General features: G+C 42.7%; 1 protein-coding gene across 2 annotated transcripts in view; it reads right to left on the bottom strand.

Moving 5' to 3' along the window:
* Positions 1-23,514, bottom strand: part of ULK2 (unc-51 like autophagy activating kinase 2) — a 79,799-nt gene that overhangs the window by 48,145 nt on the left and 8,140 nt on the right. For both annotated transcript variants that reach the window (XR_015726788.1, XM_045778325.2), the window contains exons 4-12: positions 17,626-17,658; positions 17,309-17,345; positions 12,670-12,843; positions 11,551-11,624; positions 9,981-10,082; positions 8,826-8,884; positions 7,394-7,476; positions 4,135-4,182; positions 3,686-3,774 (exon numbers count right to left, since the gene is read on the bottom strand). Coding sequence is in view for 1 of the 2 variants with exons in the window: in XM_045778325.2 (XP_045634281.1) it covers positions 3,686-3,774; positions 4,135-4,182; positions 7,394-7,476; positions 8,826-8,884; positions 9,981-10,082; positions 11,551-11,624; positions 12,670-12,843; positions 17,309-17,345; positions 17,626-17,658 (699 nt within the window). In the remaining variant the exon portion in view is untranslated. The remainder of the gene's footprint in view (positions 1-3,685; positions 3,775-4,134; positions 4,183-7,393; positions 7,477-8,825; positions 8,885-9,980; positions 10,083-11,550; positions 11,625-12,669; positions 12,844-17,308; positions 17,346-17,625; positions 17,659-23,514) is intronic.

Here is a 23,514-nt window from a genome sequence, read left to right as displayed (position 1 = left end):
TGCCTTCAACTGGCCAATGAAATGGTCTTTATCAGACGTACCATTCACTCCCACTGCCAAGTCGTGCAGACACGTGCTCTATTCCCTGTTACCTGAGCTGTTTCGCCTGCACAGTGACCGCTCTTGACACTCTACCCTTCGCTCAGTGAGTCTGCTTCTCCTCCCACTTCTTACTCTGTTTTGTGGGTACCTGCTTCTCGTTTGTCCCTTAAAGGAGAGGGGAAGAATGTGGAGTTCCCCAAGGGGCCACTCTGGGTCCTCTCTTCCTCACATTTTTATACTCACCCCGGCGACCACTCTCACCCTCCTTCAAGTACCTGCAAGACCCTGCAGCTGAGGTCTCTCTGGTGAACGCTGAACTGACTCACCACCTTTCCACTCCAAAGCACTCCTCCCCACACTCCCTGACTGAGCGGCTTCACCATCACCCCTCCATTCGGGCCCCAGTTCAAGCAATTCCACGCTCGGCAAACTCTACCTTTCTCTTACGTGGCCCCCACCTTCCCTGTAGCTCAGGCCCTCAGTCTCAGAAAAACAAAAAACAAAACAAGAAAGCTGCACTAGTCTGTGGTGTTCTCTTGCCTCTAACAGAGAGACCCCTCTACTCTCCACTAGTCTCACATGCGGTCATCCACCCCGCTTCTAGAAGAATCGAGCTAAGACACACAGCGGGTCACAGCACACCTCTGCCTAAAACCATTCAGATGGCTCACCACAGCCAAATCCCATCAAGACACAGCAGCTCCCTGCCTCTCCAGCTTTACCTCCTCCTCCCCATACCACCAGCCCAGACTCTGCTCAGAGAAGCCTTGTCCACAGAACTTCCAGCAATGACAGAAATGTCCTACCTGTGAGCTGTCCAGTGTGCCGTAGACCCACTAGCCATAGACGGCTACTCGACACCTGAAATGTGGCTAACGTGACTAAGGTACAAGATTTTACATTTCACTTAATTCTAGCAAATTCAAGTGGGCCTGGGGCGGGGGTTACAGAGTTCTTTCAGTGGGTCATGCTTCCGTGATTTCATGAATGGGGATTCCTCGGCCTACAATACCATTCTTTTACTAATTCACCTTGCTAGGTGTTTCTTCAAAACCCACCTCAGTGCCCTCCCCTGAGCAGCCTTCCTGAGTTCTTGGTCTGATTTCATGCTCCTCATTCATGTTCCCACAGGCAATAAAGAGACACACACACACACGTTCCAACAGTATTGGTTTACCTACCTGGTCTCCACACAACTAAACTAAAAGCTCCTTAATGTAAGGGACCTGGTTATTTCATTCATTAGTATCAACCAGAACCTCACACAAAGTAGGTGCTTAATAAATGTTATGAAACCAAGACATATTCAAGGAATACTATCTAAATAGCATTTAACCTATAGCCAATATCATAACTAAAAGACTGATTCAGATTTTTTTTCTTCCCTTCCAAAGATTTCTCTGGAATCGAGTAGCAGCTGGGTATCTGTGTGAGAATATAAAACAGAGAATGTTGCATGTGCATGCCTGTGTGTACCAGGTGTTGTCAACCCTCCCTATGACAGTCTACTCCAGCCGTAGGAAGCAAGAGGATGCAGGCATAAAAGCATCTTATTTTTGGCAGGTTACATTGAAAGCAAGGCCTATTAAACCACCTCATTTCTCACTATCTGGAAATTACACAGAAACATTCTCGATTTCCTTTTATTCCCCAGTTTTCCTTTTTCGCTTCTTATTTTCACTTCAAGCATTAGCTTTAGCTTTTTTTTTGTTTGTTTGTTTAAATCGGCTCCACACCCAGCGTGGAGCCCAATGCAGAGCCTGAACTCACGACCCTGAGACCAAGACCTGAGTTGAAATCAAGAGTTAGATGCTTAACGGACTGAGCCACCCAGGCGCCCCAGCATTAGCTTTTAATAAAAGCCTCCTAAAAACGGTTTTCCCACCAAAGTGTTCAGCATCTAAATATGCCTCCTCTCTCCCTCTGTCATGTCCTCACCCCTGTTAGCTCTCCATCTCTTCGCTAGCAGCCTGAGCCTAGCTCCGCATGCTCTCCCTTTCAATGCCACCCCCCCAACAGAAAACCCCAACTCACTCTCTCCAGTCACAGCCATTTCCAATTCTATGTCCCTCCTACTGGACCCTCTCTTTCTCATTGCTTGGTCATTCCACAAACAGGTCCCTTCCCCTTGCTCTCCCCCACATCTCTCTCATAATTACATTCTTCCCTGGGGCTCCTTTCTCAAGCATGCACTGTGCATTTCATATTATGTCCCCCACTGTATCAAATACAGACTTCGCGATAACAGCTACAGCTGATCAAGCCCAGGTTCATGAAGCCTGCCTTACAGCCGAGTGAGCAAGCAGCCGGGCCAGCAGCGAAGCCAGCGGTGCCTGGCTCCGATAAAGCCACTGTCTCTCCATGTCAACACGCTTCCTCTGCATTTCTCCCCAGTCACTCCAAACCCAGTGGTCTCTTATATCCCAGACCGAAGCAGGAAATCCACAACACTTTTTTTCCCCTCTTAGTTCTTTTTTAATTCATGGGAATATAATGTCTTATCAGCCCCTCTGCTTCTTCTAACTTGCTATAAGTCTGCAGGGTTAGGCAAAAAGGGTTTTTGCCAGTTTTCGGACTCGTCTGTTCGTGATCGGCTGCCTCGGCATCTGCTTCGGCTATGGGCTGTTAGGCTTTCCCTGAAAATAATAACAACAGCAGTTGCCACTTACTGAGTATTGTGTACCAGACGTTGTGGTAAAGTGCTTCTGCTCATTTATCATTAAAAACCCCTATGGAATACGTCCATTACACTGGCTTGCCACATGAGGAACAGGCTCAAAGACATAAGTCATTTGTCCTGGTTAATGTGGCAGGGAAGGGATGCAGACGCTCCCAAGCCCCATGCTCTTACGCCTCGGAGGTGAACCCGCTAACCGTACAATCACCTCCTTTTGTGACTGCCCCACCCTCCGCCAGCAGAATTCAAGACATTCCCGTCTGCCAGGCTAATCTGGAAAATATTCACAATAGCTGACACAAGAGCCCTTGGACCTTCAGCTGATGGAAAAGCCTCAAGGTCACAACCCACACTGCAAGGAGATCTGGGGGAAGGGCCAGAAAAGGGCAGAGAGGAGCAGAAATTCTCAGGATCTAGAAGAAGCACTTAGGTTGGAGGGAAGAAAGCCATGGAGAAAGTGGCCTGGGAAGCCCAGGGGAGGGAAGAGGCTGGTGTGGAGCAACCCTTGAAGGGCTGGTAACCATCATTACCGGAACTGAAGTCAGAGGAATGTGGCTCAGAGGTCACTCACCACCACTGGAAGTTCTGTGTACAGTAAATATCCAAACTGATGTGATGACAGTCGGAGAAAAGAAATATTAATTATCTATGTACTTGTAATGGGTACTCTTTGCAGCGATCATCCTTTGTAATCCCCAGGGCGTGAAAAGGTGACAGTATTGCACTCCCTCTTTAGAGGAAGATGCCTCGGAGGGGTGACCTTTCTTGCTCAATACACAGCTCAACAAGGACAAAGGTCCACATCTAGATTCATCTGACTCAACAGTAATGCCCTCTGCCCACACCTCGGCAGCACTAGTGAACACTGCACATCAAAAGGATAGCCACAGTGTATTTGCAGGCTCCCTTATGAACACAGGCAATAGCACTAACGCTGAAATTACTTTTAATAAAACCCAAACTTACTGGTGGGGAGGCAAAGCGACAAGGTGGAGAGCTGCCACAGGGGCCTCCAGAGACAGAGCCGGCATACACAGGCACTGGAACCGGACAGGCTGGGGGAAGAAGCACAGGTGAAGAGAGACGCCGTGCTGCAGAGCAATTACACGGCTCGTCTAATAGAAAACCTGTCGAAACCACGACCTCTTTGTGTTGACCAAGAATCCATTCACCTACTTACTACAGCTCCCATGGGTAAAACTAAAACTGCAGCAATCACTACAACTACTTCAACTGGGATTTGGGAAAAAACAACTGTAATTCAATAAGTAAAGCTACAGGTATTTAAGAAAAGCTTAATGAAATCTTGAAATAATGAATTAATTAATTTAATTAATTTTGTGACACAAAATACTAATTTTTCCTTAAGTCTGCCTTTACTCTTCAAGTAAAAATGCAAAAGAACGGGTACTCACATTTTTTCACTGGAACTTGCTCAAGAAAAGGATGGTTAAAAAATGCTTCTGTAATGAGAAAGGAGAATGCAACCCTTAAACTGAGGCTGACCAGCAGACCGGTTAATCTTGTCAATGTATTTAACACGGTGTCTTTGAGATCATAACTATTATTAACTTCTTTATGTAGCCTCCATCACCTTCCATTTTAAAAGCCTATGATTTTTATAACTCACCCATAAAAACGATCAGATTATAAGGAATTCTTAACGAAAAATTTAAAATAATAATTGTGAATTTTGCAAACACGCGTTACTAACGCGGCCCGCCCCGAGCAACCGAAGCAGATGTGTTCTGGGACCTGCGCTGCCCTCACGCAGACAACCCTGGGGAGGGCTGAGAGCAGGCCCCCACGAAGTGCACACGGAAAGCACGGCTGTGGTTAACTGTCCTAAGAGGCAATCCAGGCAGCTGATTTATATAATAAATCCCATACTTTTATCCCAGAAGAGATATTCCTGCAGCTGGTTTCACATTTTAAAAAAAAATCTGTTAAGTCTGATTCAATTTCTTTGGCTGTCCACCAAGGGTAAATCCTACACAATAAGCCTGCTAATTAAATAAAGATAAATAAGTCGGTGAGGACATGGCCGTTCATTATTTTACTTTCTTTACCTTCCTGTGTGTTTAAAGTATTTCACTATTTCTTTAAAAACCCACAAAGATAATCTCATCTGTCACGAAGTCCCAGACCCGATGCTCGTGAATCTCACAGGGCGGGCAAGGAGGGCAGCGCAACACCAGCGCGGGGGTTAAATGAGGTGACAGGAGATCAGGAAAAGCTTAACTCAGGGTCAGTCTAATGTATCTTCTACCCTGAAGGGTCCTGTAAGTCTCACTGAAATAAATCACCAAAAGCCACTCAGGGTAAATATCAGTTACAAGACTTGCTAAGGAATAGAAATGTGGAGAAACACATGAGTTTTCTACCTGAGATCATTTTTAGAGCAAAAATTAATATACATATACATAAATTCTAGTTTGATACACAAGATTTTTTTATGCTGATTTTTACAATGGACATAATAGGGATGAAGTAGAGAAGATATAAAAAGAACTGAATGCAAATGCTCTGAAACTGCATTCTAAATCAATTGCTACGGTATGGAAAATATACAAATACTTGACATACAATCTATCATTTAAAAACTATCATTGACGAATATGTTGTTTCAGTACTGACCCCTATTTCTCATGGTTACAGAGCAACTCTCAATTTAATTTCTCCCTCTGAAAGATAAAAATATTTACCAAGTACATGAGCTGAAATTTAGTTCCAAGTTGACAGAACTTTAAGAAAATACATATTCAGACTATTTCACCTTGTCCCCTAGATGGAAACTTCTAGAGCTATTGTCTGCTGAGGACATTTGCTAGGACAACAAACTGAGTGCTTCACATAGCAGTTTATTTAATCCTCACAAACTTAACGCATGGCATTATCTTCCTTTTATGGACAAGGATAAAGCACATAAAGGCCATGTATCTTCTCCAATGTCAAAGCTAGCAAGCTGAGGGACCAGAATTCAGATTCTGGTTAGTCTTATCCAGGAGCCTATGTGGACTTCCATAACACACATGAACAGACCAAAACTCTGGACTAAGTTTTTGCAAATCTCTACTATTGCAACTAATTACTACAGGAAAAATCAAACACTTTTTTTTTTTTCCTAAAAATGTCAAGATCAAGGTTAATTTAAGAAGCATTTTCATTGAACATGTCTTATGGCTTTTCTGGTCCGACATGTAAATTTAAGTCGTGCTGTTTTTACATACGATTGGTAAGAATAAGATCAAAAGGAACAATCTTTTACACGAGACTGGTAAGAACAAGTTAACAAACCATTCCCCAAAGAGGAGCTGAGACCCAAACAATTTCAGGGAAAAATGTTCTTTCAAAACCTTCTAGAACTGGATAATCTCTACAGTATTAAGCATCCCAAATTCTTTCATTACATGACAAGTGGTAAAATACTATTTGAAAATATACTGTCATAAGTTAAAATACTTAGACATTTTTAGCTTTAAATGATTATATTATAAAAAGAAGAAAGGCTCAAAATCAGTGATATGGCTTTCCCCTTTAAATGTGAAAATCTCAGGTCACGGCCTCCGTGGACACCCAGAGCGTGCTCTCCTAAAGCCCTGAAGCCGCCGTGAAAAACAAACTGCCACGGAGCTGCCCCTCCCTGTCTCCCAAAATCCCATCTTGGAGGCCAGGGACTTTTCCACCTGGATTCTGGAGCGTTTCTCCTCCTTTCTTTCCTCCCAGACCTTCTCCCAAATACATCCCAGCCTAGACCTCTCCTCGGAACTCCAGCTGCCTTTCGGGCATCTGCACTTCCATGTTGAGTGTGTGTCTTCAATTTAACAGGTCCAAGCTGAACTCCAGCCACACAGCCTCAGGGGTGTCTGCAACCAACAACTCTATTCCCTCACACGCCCGGGCCAGACACCCTGGAGGCACTTTTGAGTCTTCTCTCTCTCACATCCTACATCCAATTCATCTGTAAATACTGTTGCCTCTACCTCCAAAAAGATCCAGAATTCAAGGGACTCCCCACCACTTATGTGGCTATTATTCCAGCCTAAGCCCCCTCATCTCTCACTGGGGTAACTGCTATACTCCCAGTATATTGGTCCCCCAGCCTGTCCTCCCGCTGCCTCAACCGCCCCCTCTCCACAGTCTGTTGGCAACAAGCAACCAGAATGATCCTTTCTAAAACATCGGTCAGATCCTAGTATTCCTCTGCTCACATTCTCCCCATCACACTTTGAGCAAAAGCCCACGTCTCTAACTGGCCTTCTAACTGTTCCTCCAGCTTACATGGCACACTCCCAGCTCTGGGCATTTGTACTGGCTGTTCCCTCGGCCTGGAAAGCTCTTCCCACAGACGTGCACACCGCCCACTGTCTCACTATCCCTGTCCATCAATCAAGTCCTCCTTCAAAGGACACTTCCTCAGAAAGGGCTTCACGTAACTTAAACTTTCGATCCCTCCCCCCACCTGCATTCCCCTTCCCTCTGCTTTCCCGCAGCACTCATCACCTTCTCTATGGTACATAATTATAGTTTATCCTTCGTTTGCCTCTCCCTGACGAGGATATGCGCTACGTGAGGCCAGGGATTTTCTTTATTATTTATTACTCTATCCCCCCGAATCTAGAACACAGCGAGCACTCGATATTTACCAAATAAGGGAAGAAAAATATTACTTACCAAAGTCCATTCTGTCTTTCTGGTTTCTCTGAAGCAAACCCAAAAGGAGATTAGCCAAATAAGGTGATGTTTCTCTGGGAATACTGGGGGAAAGGAAGAAAAAGACTCTAAGTGGTGAGTTTATACATATCAGTTACACGACTTTTGCCTTCGTTATGGTAAATGAAAATTCCTATGCAGCTTCACAAATACATTTTATACCAAGAAGATCATAGTAAAGCCACGTTCCTTATAGGAGAAAAACAAAAATAAAAAACAACACTAAGCAATTGCCTTTGAGAAAAGAGCATCCATTCGCGAAGATTCCTGCATTGTGCTTATTAATATTATGTTTGAATATCTGCCGGCATAACGCACTTCACAAGCACAATCCTGAGTTCTAACACAACTTCAACTTGGCAATAATATTTCCTAGAGTTCTCTATTAGAAGAAGAGCCACCTCCAATTCTGTCTGGCAACGGGCACAGCTCAAATACCAGTGAGAAATAACACAGCTTCCTAAAATCCGGTAAGAAAAAGACAAACCGATAGAAAAATGAGTAATAGGAACATGCAATTCACAGAATAAAAACTACAAAAGGACACTAAACAAATGAAAGAAGGCCAACTTTACTAGTAAAGAGAATAATGCAAATTAAAGAGCTAATGGTCCTCCTCTGTTTGTGAGGCACCGGGTGTGATAACACCCTGTGTTGGTAAAAACGGGGAAACAAGCATTTGGTTGTTCTGCTGCATTAGCTCATTTGGAGAGCATCCCTTCTGGTCTAACAATTCCATTTCTAGGAGTCTATCCTAAAGAAATACACAGACGTGTACACACACACATGCTTCACTCAACGGTCTGGAGTAACCAAAAAATGAAAACAAGGATCTGATTAAACAAAATATGATGCATCTAGCCATGGAACTCTATGAGCCACTTAAAAGAATGAGGTAGTTCTCTATATCCTGTGGCTAAACGATGTCTATGATACACTGTACAGTAAAAAAAGTTGCAGAACAATTTGCCAAGTCTGATGTAATTTGTACTGAAATACGTGTGCATAAACATAGATATATGTGTATAAATATCTACATAAGGTACAGAGCCAGCTCGTGCCATCCTAGAGAGCAGGGAAGGCCAAGGGAGGAACTGACCTCCTAGTTCACACACATCTGTTCTGTTTGCATCCCCACCCCAAGAACATGTAAACCTTCGGCAGTTTTTTTTTTTTTCCTTTTAAATATACTTTACATTTTAAAAAAGAAAAAACATGGCACAGTACTACCCAGGCACCTATGATGCACCAGTAATTTTCTGATTTCTTGTTATAATGAATGTTCTCACATTACTGTCAACTGAAAAAAGATTCAGGAATGGAAACTGGTAACACCGAGTTCAAATAATGTTGCATTCACAGACAGTAAAACCCAGTGTAACCAGACACCTACCTAGGCATTAAGCTCCTGTTTTTTTCATAAAACATCCTTAGGTCTTGAGGACTATTGGCCTGTTTCAAAAAAGAAAAAAAAAGAAAGGCTTTATTCCCTAGACAATGGGGGCAAAAGGTTCAAATCATGTGATCCAGGCTGATATTCTTGCTATAAAGCAGACGTTCTGAACGTGAAAGTCCTGCGTTGTGGAAAAAGCCACAGACTGGCACCAGGAACTTAAAAACCTCTAGAACCGTGTGCGAATTCTGCATATCTGGGCTTAAGATATCTTTGCTGAGGTCAGCCTCCCAGAGGAGCCCGAAACTTATTAAGAGTTAAGAACCACTACTCTGGAAGTCACCCAGGCCACCCAACATGTACATTTTTATTGTGTAAAGTCAGGGTGTATTTTCCCTTAGGACTGCCAAGGGCACAAGGAAGAGAATGAAGCACACCGCTACCTTTCAGTCCCTCCCCGCCAACAGGGGGCGCCCTCACAGTAAACTACTGGATGAGCCAAGCCTCTGTAACCAACGGGACCGGGAAATTAAGTGTCTAAACCAGCTGGGGCACTGATTTTATATCCTTTCTTACACAGATAAGTTTACTTTGTTCCTGTTTTCAGGTTCAAAAAATCCCGCTGTAACTGGGCAATATGACCTCAGGAGGAATCATCATGATTAGTTCTAGAGGGTCTCTTTCTGACAGGGTGTGAAGGGAATGGAGAAGAGGGAAGAATAACCCAAAATAATATCCATAAAAACTAAACCATCAACTCCATCTCACCCAGCAGCGACCGGCACAGGAAGCTGGAGACGGTTTCCGGTTATGTTCCCAGACCAGGCCTAGCCCGCACATGGACTGCACTGAACCTCACTGTTCACACCCTTTCCCACCAGGGTGTTAGTCCTGACCGCTGGCTAGTTTTCACTAGCCTGGAAAACATATAACGGGCTCGACGCCTGGGCCAACTACAAAAGGAAGGCAGATGAAAAAAGGAAAAGCAAAAGATGTTCTGGCCCACCCTAGCGGCTTCTGCCTGTAATAAAATGAAAACAAGTCACGAGGGAACCAAAAACACTGCTTGCAAAGTATTCCCCACTTTCTAAGTCAAAGGCAACTTCGAAGCGAGAAGATCCCAAAACTGAGCACCGAAGTAAAGAGTCAGGCTACCTGAAAAGGTGGTTTTCCAACCAGGCACTGATATATCACTGTTCCTATGCTCCACAGGTCCGCCTTCGCATCGTAATGTTGTGACATGATAACTTCAGGAGCCTGGGGGTGAAAACATTCCAGACACATGCGTCATGTTACTTACACAACTAAGATTGACAAGTTAACTGGTAAAGGTTAAGCTCCCAACAATACTAAAATGAGATCACACTGTGACATTTCCCTAATCAGATGATTCTGCTGCGAGCTTAAATCACATTCGTACACTGGGATTTACTGGTAAATCTCCAAAACCACGTCGCATGAAAAGAAGCAATGGACAGAAACAAACATTTCTATATATTACTACGGACAGCAATACAGGAAAGAGTATTAATGTTATAGTAAAGAAAACTACACAGCAGCTACAGGACAGAGGTTACTTCTGGGGTAGAAGAGTGGGAAATGGGAAGAGGGAAAGGTTTAAAGGACTTGGGCTGTTGCTGAAATCGTTTCTTTCTTTCTAGAAAAAAAAATATCAAGGCACACATGGCAAAAAGTTACCTTTGTTAAATATGGACAATAGGTACACAAGTGTTTGCTGTATTACTCCCTGTTTTTCCTGTCATTTGAAAGCTTTTAAAATAATATACAAATGATGGTGATGAAAACACAATAAGAAATTGTCTTAAAAGCAAAGGCGTTTGTTTTCTCTGCTGCTTTGTTACAGCTCTTTTCCCACCTCTCACTACATGTTGCTTTTTAAAAATACCAATAACCTGGACAAGCATTAAACAGAAATGTCAAATACTCTCAAAGCCAGTGAAACTTTATTTTCCAGGCGTACCATTTTTAGTTGTCATCCCTAGTAAGCTTCTGATTTAGGTCAGAGGAAATCCTTATTGAACATAAGCCCACTTTAAACTTAGACCTGAGACAGGTACGTGGATTTACTTTGCAGAATTCTGAAGCTCCAGAGTTAACCTATTTCCAGGCTCGATGGTTCACACTGGTTCGGAAGTTGCACGGCCTTTCCTTCTCAGACGTGACCACACCCATACGGGAGGATGAAGGAGAGAACTAAGATTTTTCAGCTTTACCTCTAACACTAACTGAAAAATCTTCTAGGATCCAGGGATCTTGTCAAGAGAAGTAACATGCAAAAGCTAAGCATGCTCACCCTCGAGATGAAGCGATGCCCAAGAGGTTTTTTTGCTGTTTTCCCTAATATTACACATCAGGTATAGCATGCCTGTGCTTCATCGATTTGTGTTTCTATTTAATCTAATAGGGAATTTCTACCACTAATAACTAATTTTTTAGAAAACTTAAACTAAAAGGACTCCACGCTGGGTGTGGAGGCTACTTAAAAAAAATTTTTTTTAGCTAATGGGTAAAAGTGACTTTTACGGTCCACTACTTTAAAGCAAAAGATGACTTACAGCATTATCAGTAATATAATCAGCGTTATAATACAACGATTTAGGCTATCCATAAAATCACATCTTAATTGGAAACCAGCGTCACACTTCAATTCCAGTGCCAATGGCACCATACTATACGCAGGCAAGGACAAAAAAAACTCACTCACCATGTACATCGGGGACCCACACAGTGTGGCAGCCATCATGTTACTATGCAGGTAACGAGCAAACCCAAAATCCGCTATTTCACAGAAAAGGAGAAAAACAAAGGACACCTTTACTCACACTTCACATAGATCGTACCTTCAAGACACAACAGGGCACAAAGGAGCTGTGAGGAATTTGCAGCTTATTGAGGACGTCTGTCGGCCAAAGAAAACAGTTTCTACCTCAATTTCGACAAGCTAAGAACTGGTAGTGATCGCCAACCGTACGAGTCACTGCTCTTCCAGTTATATCATCGAGGAGCGAGCGCCAAGCTTTGCGAGAGAAAACGCTAATTGCAATAAACGATTCATTAATACAGCTCTTACTAAATATCGGTGCCAGGTATAGAATTTGAACTTTTTCTTTCCTTCTCCAGATCCAGATGTAACATACATAAAATCAGAAACTTCTTTATTTTTTTTTAAAGATTTTATTTATTTGAGAGAGGGAGAGAACGAGCTGGGAGAGGGGCTGAGGGAGAGGAAGAAGTGGACTCCCCGCCGAGCAGGAAGCCCGATGCGGGGCTCCATCCCAGGACCTGGGGATCATGACCTGAGCCGAAGGCAGACGCCCAACCGACTGAGCCACCCAGGCACCTCCAGAAATTTCTTTAAATACTGGTAAAAAAAAAAAAATTTTTTTTTCTAACAATGAAAAGAAAAGCGTAAAAAAATACCTAGCATTACACACTGCTTCAAAAACTTGTGAAAAAGAGAGGCTGATCTAAATGGTCTCTTAGATCCCTTGTGTTAAAATCCCATGAGCTGTAAAGAGCCCGAGTTATTCAACTGCTGTTACGACGATAATACATCAGATTCCCTTTGATGAGAAGCAGGATAGGGTTTGCTGCTGGGAGTCGTGTTTGGAGTTCCTGACGTGGGCCCCTCGGTCCTGAGATTTAGGATAGGCTGCCAGTAATGTGAAGAGCTCCCATATCCAAAAGCACCTTGCTGAACTCCATAAAAATTTCCGAAGTGCGCCAACAAAACCCATCATTCTAACAAGGCTGAACTAAAATTTTCTAAAACTATGGAGTCTCAAGACTGTCCTTTGTATAAAACACTACGTAGGCTGTTTACCTATTTTGATGCGAATACCACTGACGTTGGATTTTCTGCGATTCGCGTATGACAGCAAGATGTTCTGTGGTTTGAGATCCCTGTGGATTATTCCTTTGCTGTGCAGAATCCGCATGGCAGCTGCGATCTGATGCAGAAACACTCTAATAGTATCTTCACTGAGAGTTCCTTTAGCTGGTAGAAGAGGAATCGCATAAATATTTAAGCACACAAAGTCAAATACCATCTGCATCCCCCATCAACAGAATGGAGTTAACATAGAGGGAATGAGGGACTAGGAGCCCCCCCCCCTTTTTTTCCCTCCGTTTTACTCTAATAACTTAAGTCTATGAAAAGATATCAGACACCTCAAACGTTCCACTCGATCTGTTGTAAAGAGAACGGATTCACATTTGCATCTCCTGTTTTCGCTGGTGTTTTTCCTTGCCCGTTTTTTAACTGAAGGTGCCCACGTGACTCTGAGCACAACAGGTACTCAGCAAATGTGAGGCCGCCCTCAACAAGCCAAATATAAGTTCCCCTTATTAGCCAAATATCTGGAATAAATGTCCGTATTTCATTGCGGCCATTACAGGAGCACAAATTAAAAGCACGTGGGGCCCCTGAATGGAGACTTGGACCTTTCACCACCACTTGTAACTGTGAGGGGTCCGTGCTCCCACACGGCTGTCCCCTCATCTTCCCTGCTGCAACACTCCTGCCCCAGCGAAGGGTCGCTCATCACTAGACACCTTTAAGAAGGAACACTTTAACTCGTTTTCACTACTATAAGGAGATGGTATGAACATTACTGGAGAGCAGTCATGACTCGGCGGCGACTACAGCGTGTCTACGTGTAAGCTGGGGCATACTGGAATGGTCAACAGCTTGATGTGGAGTCAGGCTGCCTTTCCTCGAATCCCGGCTCCTCCACCTCCTCACTGAGTGACCCTGGAAGATGAACCCTCTGTGCCTGCTTCCTCGTCTAGAAAAAGCTGGAAACAGACTAACCACGTGGGGTTGTGGTGACAATCAAACAAGACAGCACCTTTAATAATAAAGACTTTAGAAAAAGCCTGGCACAGAATAGCTATTCAAATACAGTCAGTGCACGAAGAGAAACTTTTTATTACAATGGATCTAAAAGCCACAAGTGTGATTCCTTGAATCTACATTAGGGATTGAATATCCATGACCCTATCTACTAAATCTTTTGTGAATCTACTTCTGCTCATACAACTCTAGAGTATGTTCTAGATAACCTTTCCATATGCAATTAAGAAGATAAAAATGTTATTACACTGGGAACAGATACTAGTTTTAAAATCATTTTAGACACGTTATAATGACTTTTTACATCTTCGACATCTTCAAGTAAGATAAATCCCCCTGGTTTAGAAATACTTTTTTCTGTTTTACTTTTTTTTATTATTCTTTGGGGCTCTTTTCTTGATGCTCACTGAAAACAAAAAGAAATCTAAATACACTAAAACATGTAAAAAGTGATATCTTCCATATGCCACCCCTTAGAAATAAACACTGCTAAAAATATGGAGTGTATTCTTCCAGATCTTAGTGGGTGGTTCAAACCGATGATTAGATCTTTATTTTTGTAACGTTTTTCTTAGGTTACTTTGCAAAAATTAGAATGGACAGTTCTCCCTTTCATTCATTTACATTTTCATTCTAGGGCTACTTTAAATGACTGCAGCTCCTTAGAACTTGAATTTTTGCCCCATGACATACAATTGAATATGCTTAAAATTTATTTGCTTCGGAGTCCAAATTCTAACACTGTTCTTGTGGGGGGAAATGAATGATCTAGTTTAAGCTGCCTCTGAACACAAAGTGTAGTAAATATTCACGTCGTTCTATGAACATGGAATGCATACTTCTCATCACAACCCCATAAACTCAATTTTCCATGTTAAAAACTTAGTGTTTTAAAGGCATGGCCAACATCAAAACTCTTCCAAAAAATTGAGTCTTTGAGCAAGTTAGCCTGGAGGGAGTAGGCTCAGCCACAGCTGCCACGCTCAGTGAATTCTGCCAGAATCCATGTTAAAGTACGACTTGCTAATTAATTTGTTTTAAACTTGCAATCAGAATTTGTTTTCTATCTTTTGAAAAGGTCAACAGCATTTTACTTACCAAAGCAAATAAAAGGACTACGTGATCGTGTTGTGATATAATGGCATTAGATCGTCTACACCAGCGCTCTCCGATAAATATAATGTGACCCACACACATAACTTTAAATTTTCTAGTAGCCATGTTTTAAAAACTAAAAAGAAACAGGTCTAAATAATATACATTTAATCTAATACATCCAAAATGATTTCAACTTGTACTCAACATAAAATCCTTAATGAAATATAATCGTTTTCTTCCTTGAAGTGTTCAAAATAAAAAATATTCACATTTACAGCCCACCTTTGGACTAGCCCGCATTTCAAGAGCTCTGTAGCCCCGTGAGGTTGGTGGCTACCTTCTTGGAACGTTAAACTCTCGAAAATTCCTTGAGGTCCAGATTTCTTTCACAGGTCTTTACAAGTGTTTTCAAACTACAAGGGAATCCTTTAAGGACTGTGGCAGAGAGGGACCAGGGAGAGGTTCAGGAGCTTGACCAAAACCACAGCAATTAAGTGATGTGAAGAGGGGCACTGTGGTAAACGAGCTTGTCCGTCTGACTCCAACATTTACGCTCATGAAGGCCTCACTCTTGGGCCCCCTGTTCTAACATGCTGCTCTGGAATAGCAACTACAGAGTTCAACCTAACGGACGAAACCGCTGCCGAACGGGCCGGACCCCCGCCACACCAGTAACTGCCTGCTTCCGCGAGTGGGACTTCTGTTACTGAGGGAAACTGATATTCTAATGAGGGCACTGAACTGATAGGGCGCGCTCAGTCTGACCCCAGGGGAAAGGTGCTTTTGCCCGGATCACTGAGAACATCAAGAACTGAGAAGGTAGAAGCAGGCTGTTTTCTAGCTTGAACTTCTTTTCAGCAATGGTCAATGAAAGTGCCTGTACTAGCAAATGACATTTTGAAAAAAATTTTTTTTACCGAATTAGGATAAAAAAAAAAAAAAGAATCTTGGTTGGGAAAAACACAAAACTACACATGCAATAAATTCCCAAATTCAAGGTAAAGGTTGTCTCTAAGTGGGAGGACAGGAGTGAAACTACGTTAGGGCTTACACGGAGCTTCGACTATAACTTTTTCTTAAATTGGGGGGGTGGGGAGTAATAACCAGTTCCCTTCCTTCCTTCCTTCCTTCTTTCCTTCCTTCCTTCTTTCCTTCCCTCCCTCACTCCCTCCTCTCCTTCAGCAACAATCAGCTAGCCAAAACCCAAGCTTTTCAGTCCTGTCTCTGTCCCCTGCCTCCCCGAAGGCATGCTGGCTTCGGGAGCGGTCCTGCCGCTCTCCCTCGGCTACTGCGGGCAGGGCAGGCGCCCCGGGGAAGCAGGAGCCGCGGAGCACTGGTCCACTCGGGGCAGGAACACGCGGGACCAGGCGGGTCTCGGCTCCCCTCTGGCCTGAATCTCCCTGGTCAGGATGAACTGGGCTCACGCTCTGCTCCTTCTCTGCGGTGACAGTCGCGGTGCCTGGCCGGCCAGCCGATGACCACGGACCGCGGGCGCTCCGCTGGCGGGCGGCCATGTGGCGTCCGTGGTGTCGCTGTCCTGGGGTCGCCGCTGTCCCCTGTGCGCCCAGGCCAGCGTCACGGACGGGAAGGAGCTCCGCGCCCAGGGGCCACTTCACCCACCACACCAAGCAGGCGATGGCTGAGGGCAATACTCCCAGTGTTCTTCCTAGTAATCTCTACGCAGCTTTTGAAAGTCAGCAATGTTTCATATTTTAAAGATTTTTAAAAGCTCACTTCCAATTGCACTCCCTAATTACTAGCTGAAATTAACATTCTTAATATGTTCTGGTAAACTGTCCACACCCTTTGTAAGTGTACCTATTGATGTCTTAGGGCCACCATCAACCGCCATGATCTATTCAGAGGTTGAGATACTTTTCTTGGCATATTTCCCTTGCATTTTAAGGGATGAACAAGGAGATGCTGGCCTCATCTAGCATCGTTTTAAAAAAATACTTGTGGGAGACACACTTTGATCTGAATGCCTCATATCCATCCTATGTATTTCAAGCACCATCCAGTACTAAAATCTCACCTCTGCCATGAAATAATTTCAACGTTACTTTTCATTAATCCTTTGTAACTTTTTAATTTACCAGAAAGATTCACATTAATAAACACATTCTTAGATATATTTTTGCATTGTGATTTTTTTTTATTTTGAAAGAAATAAAAGGGACTGAAGTTTCACTGCTGGTAACCCAGGAGAGTCTTTTGAAGAAGAGAACCATTTGGTTTTTTTTTCTCTCTTGGGGAAAGGACCCATCTCTCAAACACTGGCAGCGAGAGGGACACATGAAGGAAGCACTTACACACAAGTTTAGGAATAAAACCACAACAAACAACAGTTGGTCAGCAAAGTGATCACACTTAAACAAACACAAGTATTTATTGAATGTTTCTATACAAATGCAGAAAACAGGGTCAGCATTATTTCAGAAGTAACTCCCAGGATTAAACAGACTACGGAGCTATCTTTATTGAACACTGACAGACAAACAAAAATTACCTTGCAAATAATCTGCCAGGTCTCCACCATTGCAGTACTGATACATAAAAGAAAAAATAATTAAAATAAGGAAACTGGCTCAAGATTAATTCAATTCATGATCAGTTAATTCTAATAAAAATATTTTCTATATAAATCTAATCTGAAAAATGTAAGAATTATAGTGTCAAAAATTTTAAATTAGATATTCCCTATAATCTAAATCACTCAATGGACTTTATTAATTCAAAATTTCAAATAACAATCTACTGACCACTTTAAAGTATATATTAATCAAAAGGAATCTGAAGTAAATTAAACAGCACATATACACCTACCTCCATCACCAGAAAGACAGAGTTGGGTAATTCCTGAAAAGTAACATTAAATACAATTTAGAGAAAGAATGAAACTCACATTCAAAAAATAATGACAGTTAATAAAAATACTACACTTGCTCATTACTAAACAAGTAAAATAAAATCACAAAATCTATTAGTAAGTGAATTTAAAATCCCCAACACAATAATTTAAGCATCCCAACTTCAAAGCCAAGCCAAGTTTTGATGACACTAATATAGTCATTACACTCAATTCTGTTTACGGAAAAAACTAAAGAAAGATTCATTGTTTGGTCATAACTTTGGTAAATTGGTAGGGGGAAAAGGATTCTCTGGCCCTCAGAGAAGCACTTCCACTTTGAAAAGTTTATGATTTGAGCAATGACTCGGTAACCCTAGCTAACAACACTAAATGAACAATCTGATTTCTGGAATACATGACCCAGGATGGTTAGTTTTTTGTTTTTCTGATTCTTACGTTTATTTGGAGGCAACCACATTACCTGGGAATTGTTGGCAAAGGAAAGACATTTATTTCCTCACATGTCTTGGTAACAGACTGATTTTTAAGGAACTGATTAAAGAAATTTTACTAAGTCTCTCAAAGTCATACAGCTCCAGATCTGTTGCTTGGGTAATTCAAAGACTGGCTTCATGATTCTTCAAAAACAATTTTTACAATGTTAATTAAATTGTAAATTGTGCTTTCTATAGCCTAACTGGAGACAGTGTTCAGATAGACACAGCCCTTCCCAAAAGCACTTGGCCTCACTGATACCCTAAACAAGGCTGAGGAGCTGTATCAGAGGACAAGAGGAGAGGTAAGGCAGCACCCCTCCGAGTGTGCTTCAGCAGTCAGGGCCAATCAGTGAATTATCTGGTACTAGCCCACAGTGAGGTGATTACAGAAACTAAACGTAAGAAATTTTAAAAGGCTTAAAGTAATTTAACAAAATAATTTTATGTCTGCTAAACCTAATAATAAAAACTTTGGACATCTGTTTGCAGGTCCTTTTTTCAGTTCATTTTTACAACAGTTTGTTTTTATTGGGTTTTATAAACTATCAGTTCCCACAGATTAGAAACAAAAACTGGTGTCTCAGCACTTCTAGTCTAGAGCACTTCTGTGCAACGAGGAGCAATACAAGGGGCTGCCACAAAGCGGTTCCACGGTGCTCGCCAAGGGTCTGGACGCCACGAGTCAAGACCCAAATTATGCTCTGCAAGAAACTCAGTGACTTGGGATGATTTACTTCACTTAATTCTCCAGAGGACGAGAAAAAATTAAAACACATTGTGCCCAATTCTTTGAGCCCCCCGCCCGCACATGGAGGCATTTGGAAGTTCAGAAGAATGGCAGTGCCTTGTGCTCTGTGTCGGGGAACCAGAAACCACAGTGCTGCCCAAGCAGGATCACACGCGGCATGGAGAGCCAAGCCGAAAGCCGAAAACAGACAGCTTGTTTCCCTAAACAGCAGCACTCCCATGAGCAGGAAGGAAGTGGGGAACCGTCCGCTCCCAGCAGGCTAGAAAAGCAAATCTGTAAGAAATACTTATTTCCTTTTATCATAAACAAAAACAAAAATCTATTTCTAATTTAGCTAAATCATCTCTGTGGTGAATCAGTCTGTTTAGCCATCTAACCTGATCAAATCCAGACCAAAATGCCCTATCATCCCTAAAAATACTGAGATATCATCAAACCACTGTTTTCTTCTTCTCAAGTACAAAGTACAAAAATATTATCTCAAATCAGTATTGTTTAATCATATAATAGCACCATATCCTAACTACTGAAGAGAAAAGACAACTAGGAATTCCTTAGGGAAGGCTAAACTGTTTACTCCGCACGAAGACATGGGAAGAAATATTTTAACATCCTTGATTTCTCACGCAAATCTTCTCTTGCCCACCTTTAAAGCAGTACAAACCTCCAAAAGTTCGGTCACTCTCTCTTGAACACCCCTGCTCCTTAAAGGCCTCCACCACAAAACAGTGCATCTTTTAAGTGAAGATCTAAGTAATCCGGAGCACGAGTAGCTCCAAGAGCCGGGAAAGAATCGGCAAAAAGAGAAAACAACCAATCAAGTCATCTATGGACAAAGTGAAACTCCGACGGTACTGGGGCACCAGGGAAGAACCTGAAGAGATACTTGGAGGGTCAAAAAGGCCGAGGAATGAGGCCAAGAGGCCTGTGAGCTAGACCACGGAGGGTTTCCCAAAGTTGAACACACAGCTGATCTCCTTTTCTAAAGTCAGGAAATCCTCATCCTCAACTCCTCTCCAGCAACTTCCATCCACAAAATTAAACACAATGAATTTCAATTTATCATTTTCCTACTCAAATTCCTTAATAAGACAGAAAATCCCCAAGAAGGAAAAAAAAAAGGTATTATTATGAAGAACTCTATGCCAGTATACAAAAATTTAGATGAAATAAACATAACAACAATCTGTTCAAGTAAAAACACAATCCTCAGAATTATTCTCCTTGGGGCTACATGGTACTAGCCAGCCTCATAGCATCGTATGAGTAAGCAGGCTTGGGTTATCATCTCCCTTTACCAAGAGGGTGGTGTTTATAAATAAAAAATAAAGTCTTTTGAAGGACGCACAGCAGGGGGTTTTTTCTGGAGAAAGAAATAAAGGGAGCTATCAGAAGAGGGCATCTCTTATTTACTTTATATACTGCTAGACTAGTTAAATTGTTTTTCCCCGAGGGCCTATTACTTTTGTAATTCGAAAAAATAATACACATAAAGTGAATTGAAGAATCAGAGAGCATGACTAGGTGTTCTTTCCAGCAGAATTCAGATGCTCAGGATCAGAAGGGGAGAAACATTAAGTAACAAAACAGTTCAGAAAGAGAGAAAGACTGAAGAAAAAGTCTGGGCTCCTAAAACCCATCCCTCACCACTTCTCTGCTACTTTTCCTGATCATTCTCCACCCCTTAGATGACTCCTATGGGTTATCTTGTAAAAGAATAAAGAAGATCCCTTAACCTCCTACGGGATCAGAGATGAAGGGCTCTTTTGTTATGTTAACGAGGTGACCTTCGGAAAAACCCCAGGTCACCTAAGGATAGGGGCTGGATTGCCAGAGGAACCAACAGCTGGATTAGAGGGTTGGAAATTTCAGCCCCACCACTCTCCACCCCACCTTCCAGAGAGAGGAGAGGGACTAGAGATTGAGTTAAATCACCGGTGGCCAATGATTTAATGTAGCGAACCCATATACTGCAGCCTCCATAAAACCCCGAAAGGATGGGGCTCAGAGGAATGTGGAGAGAGTGGTTGCCTTTCCTACATACCTCACCCTGTGCATCTCTCCCATCTGGTTGTTTCTAAGTTATATTCTTTTATATCCTCTTATAATAAACAGATAATTTAGCAGGTGAAATGTTTCTCTGAGCGCTGCGAGCCACGCTAGCAATTAATCAAATCCAAGGAGGCGGCTGCTGGTACCTCTGATCTATAGCTGGTTGGTCAGAGACTCAGATGACAACTGGGACTTGTGACCGGGTGTCTAAAATTGGGGTGGGGGGCGCAGGGCAGGGGGTGCAGTCTTGTAGGGCAAAGTCCTTAACATGCCGAATCTGATGCTAACTCCAGGTAGACAGTGTTAGAATCGAGTGGATGGCTTGGTGGTGGCGGAAAAAAAAAGCACTGGAATATAACAGTGATCTGTCAAACCTGAAAGAGGACGCCAACTAGTTCCATTCGGACCTCAGCCTGCACGTTCTCATTGATTAAATTCTTCTTTCCAGTTTATCTCAACTCAGGCAAAAGACCTGAGGGGCAAAAGCAGCAACAGGGACTGCCCCATGGCCAGCAAGACCCCTTGTGATTGACACCAAGACAATGACTGACCTGACCTTTCCTGCCCACCTGCATGTACCCACCAACCTTTGCCCCACATTTTCCTTGTACGCACCTAGAAGTTATTTGCAGCACTTTGGAGACCATCTTTTGAGAGTTACTCGGCTGTCTTCCCAGTGTCGGCCTGAAATAAATCCCTTTCTTGTTTCAACACCACTCATTTCTCTGCCTTTGAATTTTGTCAGTGGCGAGTGGTCAAACCTGGTCCATTCGGGACCCCCAGAGCCAGGTGCTCTTGCACCCTTAGGCCCCCGTTACAAACTTAAGAAGTGATAACAAAGTACCTCCCTAATCTAAACCTGATTTGCCCATAATTCTTCAAATTGCCTCTCTGCAACAGTCCCACGGAAGGTTTCACCCTCTTCTGCAGTTACACCAATGGCAGGTAAAAGTTTGGGATATTCCTCTGAAAAATAAGATGAGACCCCATATCATTTCTCTGCACATAAATTCCAGAGACCAAGGATATAAATATGAAAAACCAAAACCATAACTACTAGAAGAAAACAAGGGAGGGCCATTTTTATAATCCCAAGGTGGAGAAATCCTTCTATGATATGAAACCTAGAGACCATTAAAGAACAGATGGACAAATTGCACGACGCAAGAACGTCCATATACCGAAGAGATGCTAAAGATCCCCCCTCCCTGCCCCCCAGAAAACAGAGGCAGACAAACTGGGGAAAACATTTCAATACCTACAACAAAGAGGTGTCAACTCAGATTTCCTCATCTTGGCCTCACACAGCTGTTATCAGCCCTATCTCCTCAATGTCTCACCCATCTGTCCAGGCCTCTCCCTTTCCAGGGGTGCTACTGCTGTCACCCAGACACCTCCTACATGGTGGCCCCGTATCCACCTGTGCCCATTCTCCAGAGTCGCCAATGTTACCTACTTTAATAAAGGTCTATGCTGACTGATTTATAATGGAGAATAGTCCTTTTTGTAACCATAATGGTGAAATCTAATACTCACTGGCATTGAAGGACCTGAATGCAAATTCATAATCAGAAGACTGCCCAATGATTACAGAAGAAAGCAAAAGTGAAAACTCCCCCACAAAAAGAGAAAATTGCTTTCCCCCCTCAGTTATAAAGTGTTTATTGCAAAACCTTAAGATACATAACACTTGAAAGAAGTAAACAGTCACCTTAATGTCACCACCTGAGACTGACGTTAGGGCTTATGCTTTCGTGCACCTGTTCACACACACTCATGTGCAAATGGAGCATATATTTGCATTATTGTACATTGTAACATCATCCATTTCCACCTTTTTGCTTATCTCTACCCCTCTAAACAGTCAATATTTCCACCTGGTGTATCTTCCCGTAACCTTCTCCTTAGTAAAAGGTGAGTATTTCTAACGGCAACAGATACTTCTCTTCATTCAGATATTTTTAACTGCCCACTAGACACAGGACCCAGTCCCAGGTCCTGAGGGACAGCCGCGAGCAAGCACAGTTAAATGCCCTATTCTTGTTAAACTTCACTTCTAAGAGGTAAGAGTCAGGGAGAGACACCAAGCAAAAGAATTGAGTACATACAATATGTCAGAGGGGGATGTGTGCTTTGAAAAATAAGTCGGGAAGGGAGATAGTGCTGGGGAGGGGATTGTAATTCTAACGAGGGTGGCTAAAGCAAGCTGAAATGTATTCGTTGAAAACATAACGCTTGAGTAAAGACCTCAAGAAGGTTGGGAATATATCTATACATACCACAGAGACAGAGAAATATCTGTATATACGGTGTATCTGGGAAGCAAGGTCTTAGCGAAAAGGAAGAAGAGGGCCCTGAGAAAGGACTGCTACGGGGACCATACTGCAGGTCCATGTGGATGGGAGAAGCAGCAAGCACAGAGAAACAGGAGACGGGGTCAGAGATAATAGGGTCATGCTGTGCAAATAAGGACTTTGGCTTTTACTTTGATAAAAATGGGGAGTCCGAGCAGAGGACTAACAAGCCCTGACTTACATCACTGGGATTATTCTGACTGCAATGCTAAG

Source organism: Ursus americanus, chromosome 14 (genome assembly GCF_024610735.1).
Source record: "Ursus americanus isolate L20-20 chromosome 14, mUrsAme1.1.p, whole genome shotgun sequence".
Classification (NCBI taxonomy): domain Eukaryota; kingdom Metazoa; phylum Chordata; class Mammalia; order Carnivora; family Ursidae; genus Ursus; species Ursus americanus.
The sequence above is the reverse complement of the archived record's forward strand: the minus strand, read 5'-3'. Positions and strand labels throughout refer to the sequence as shown.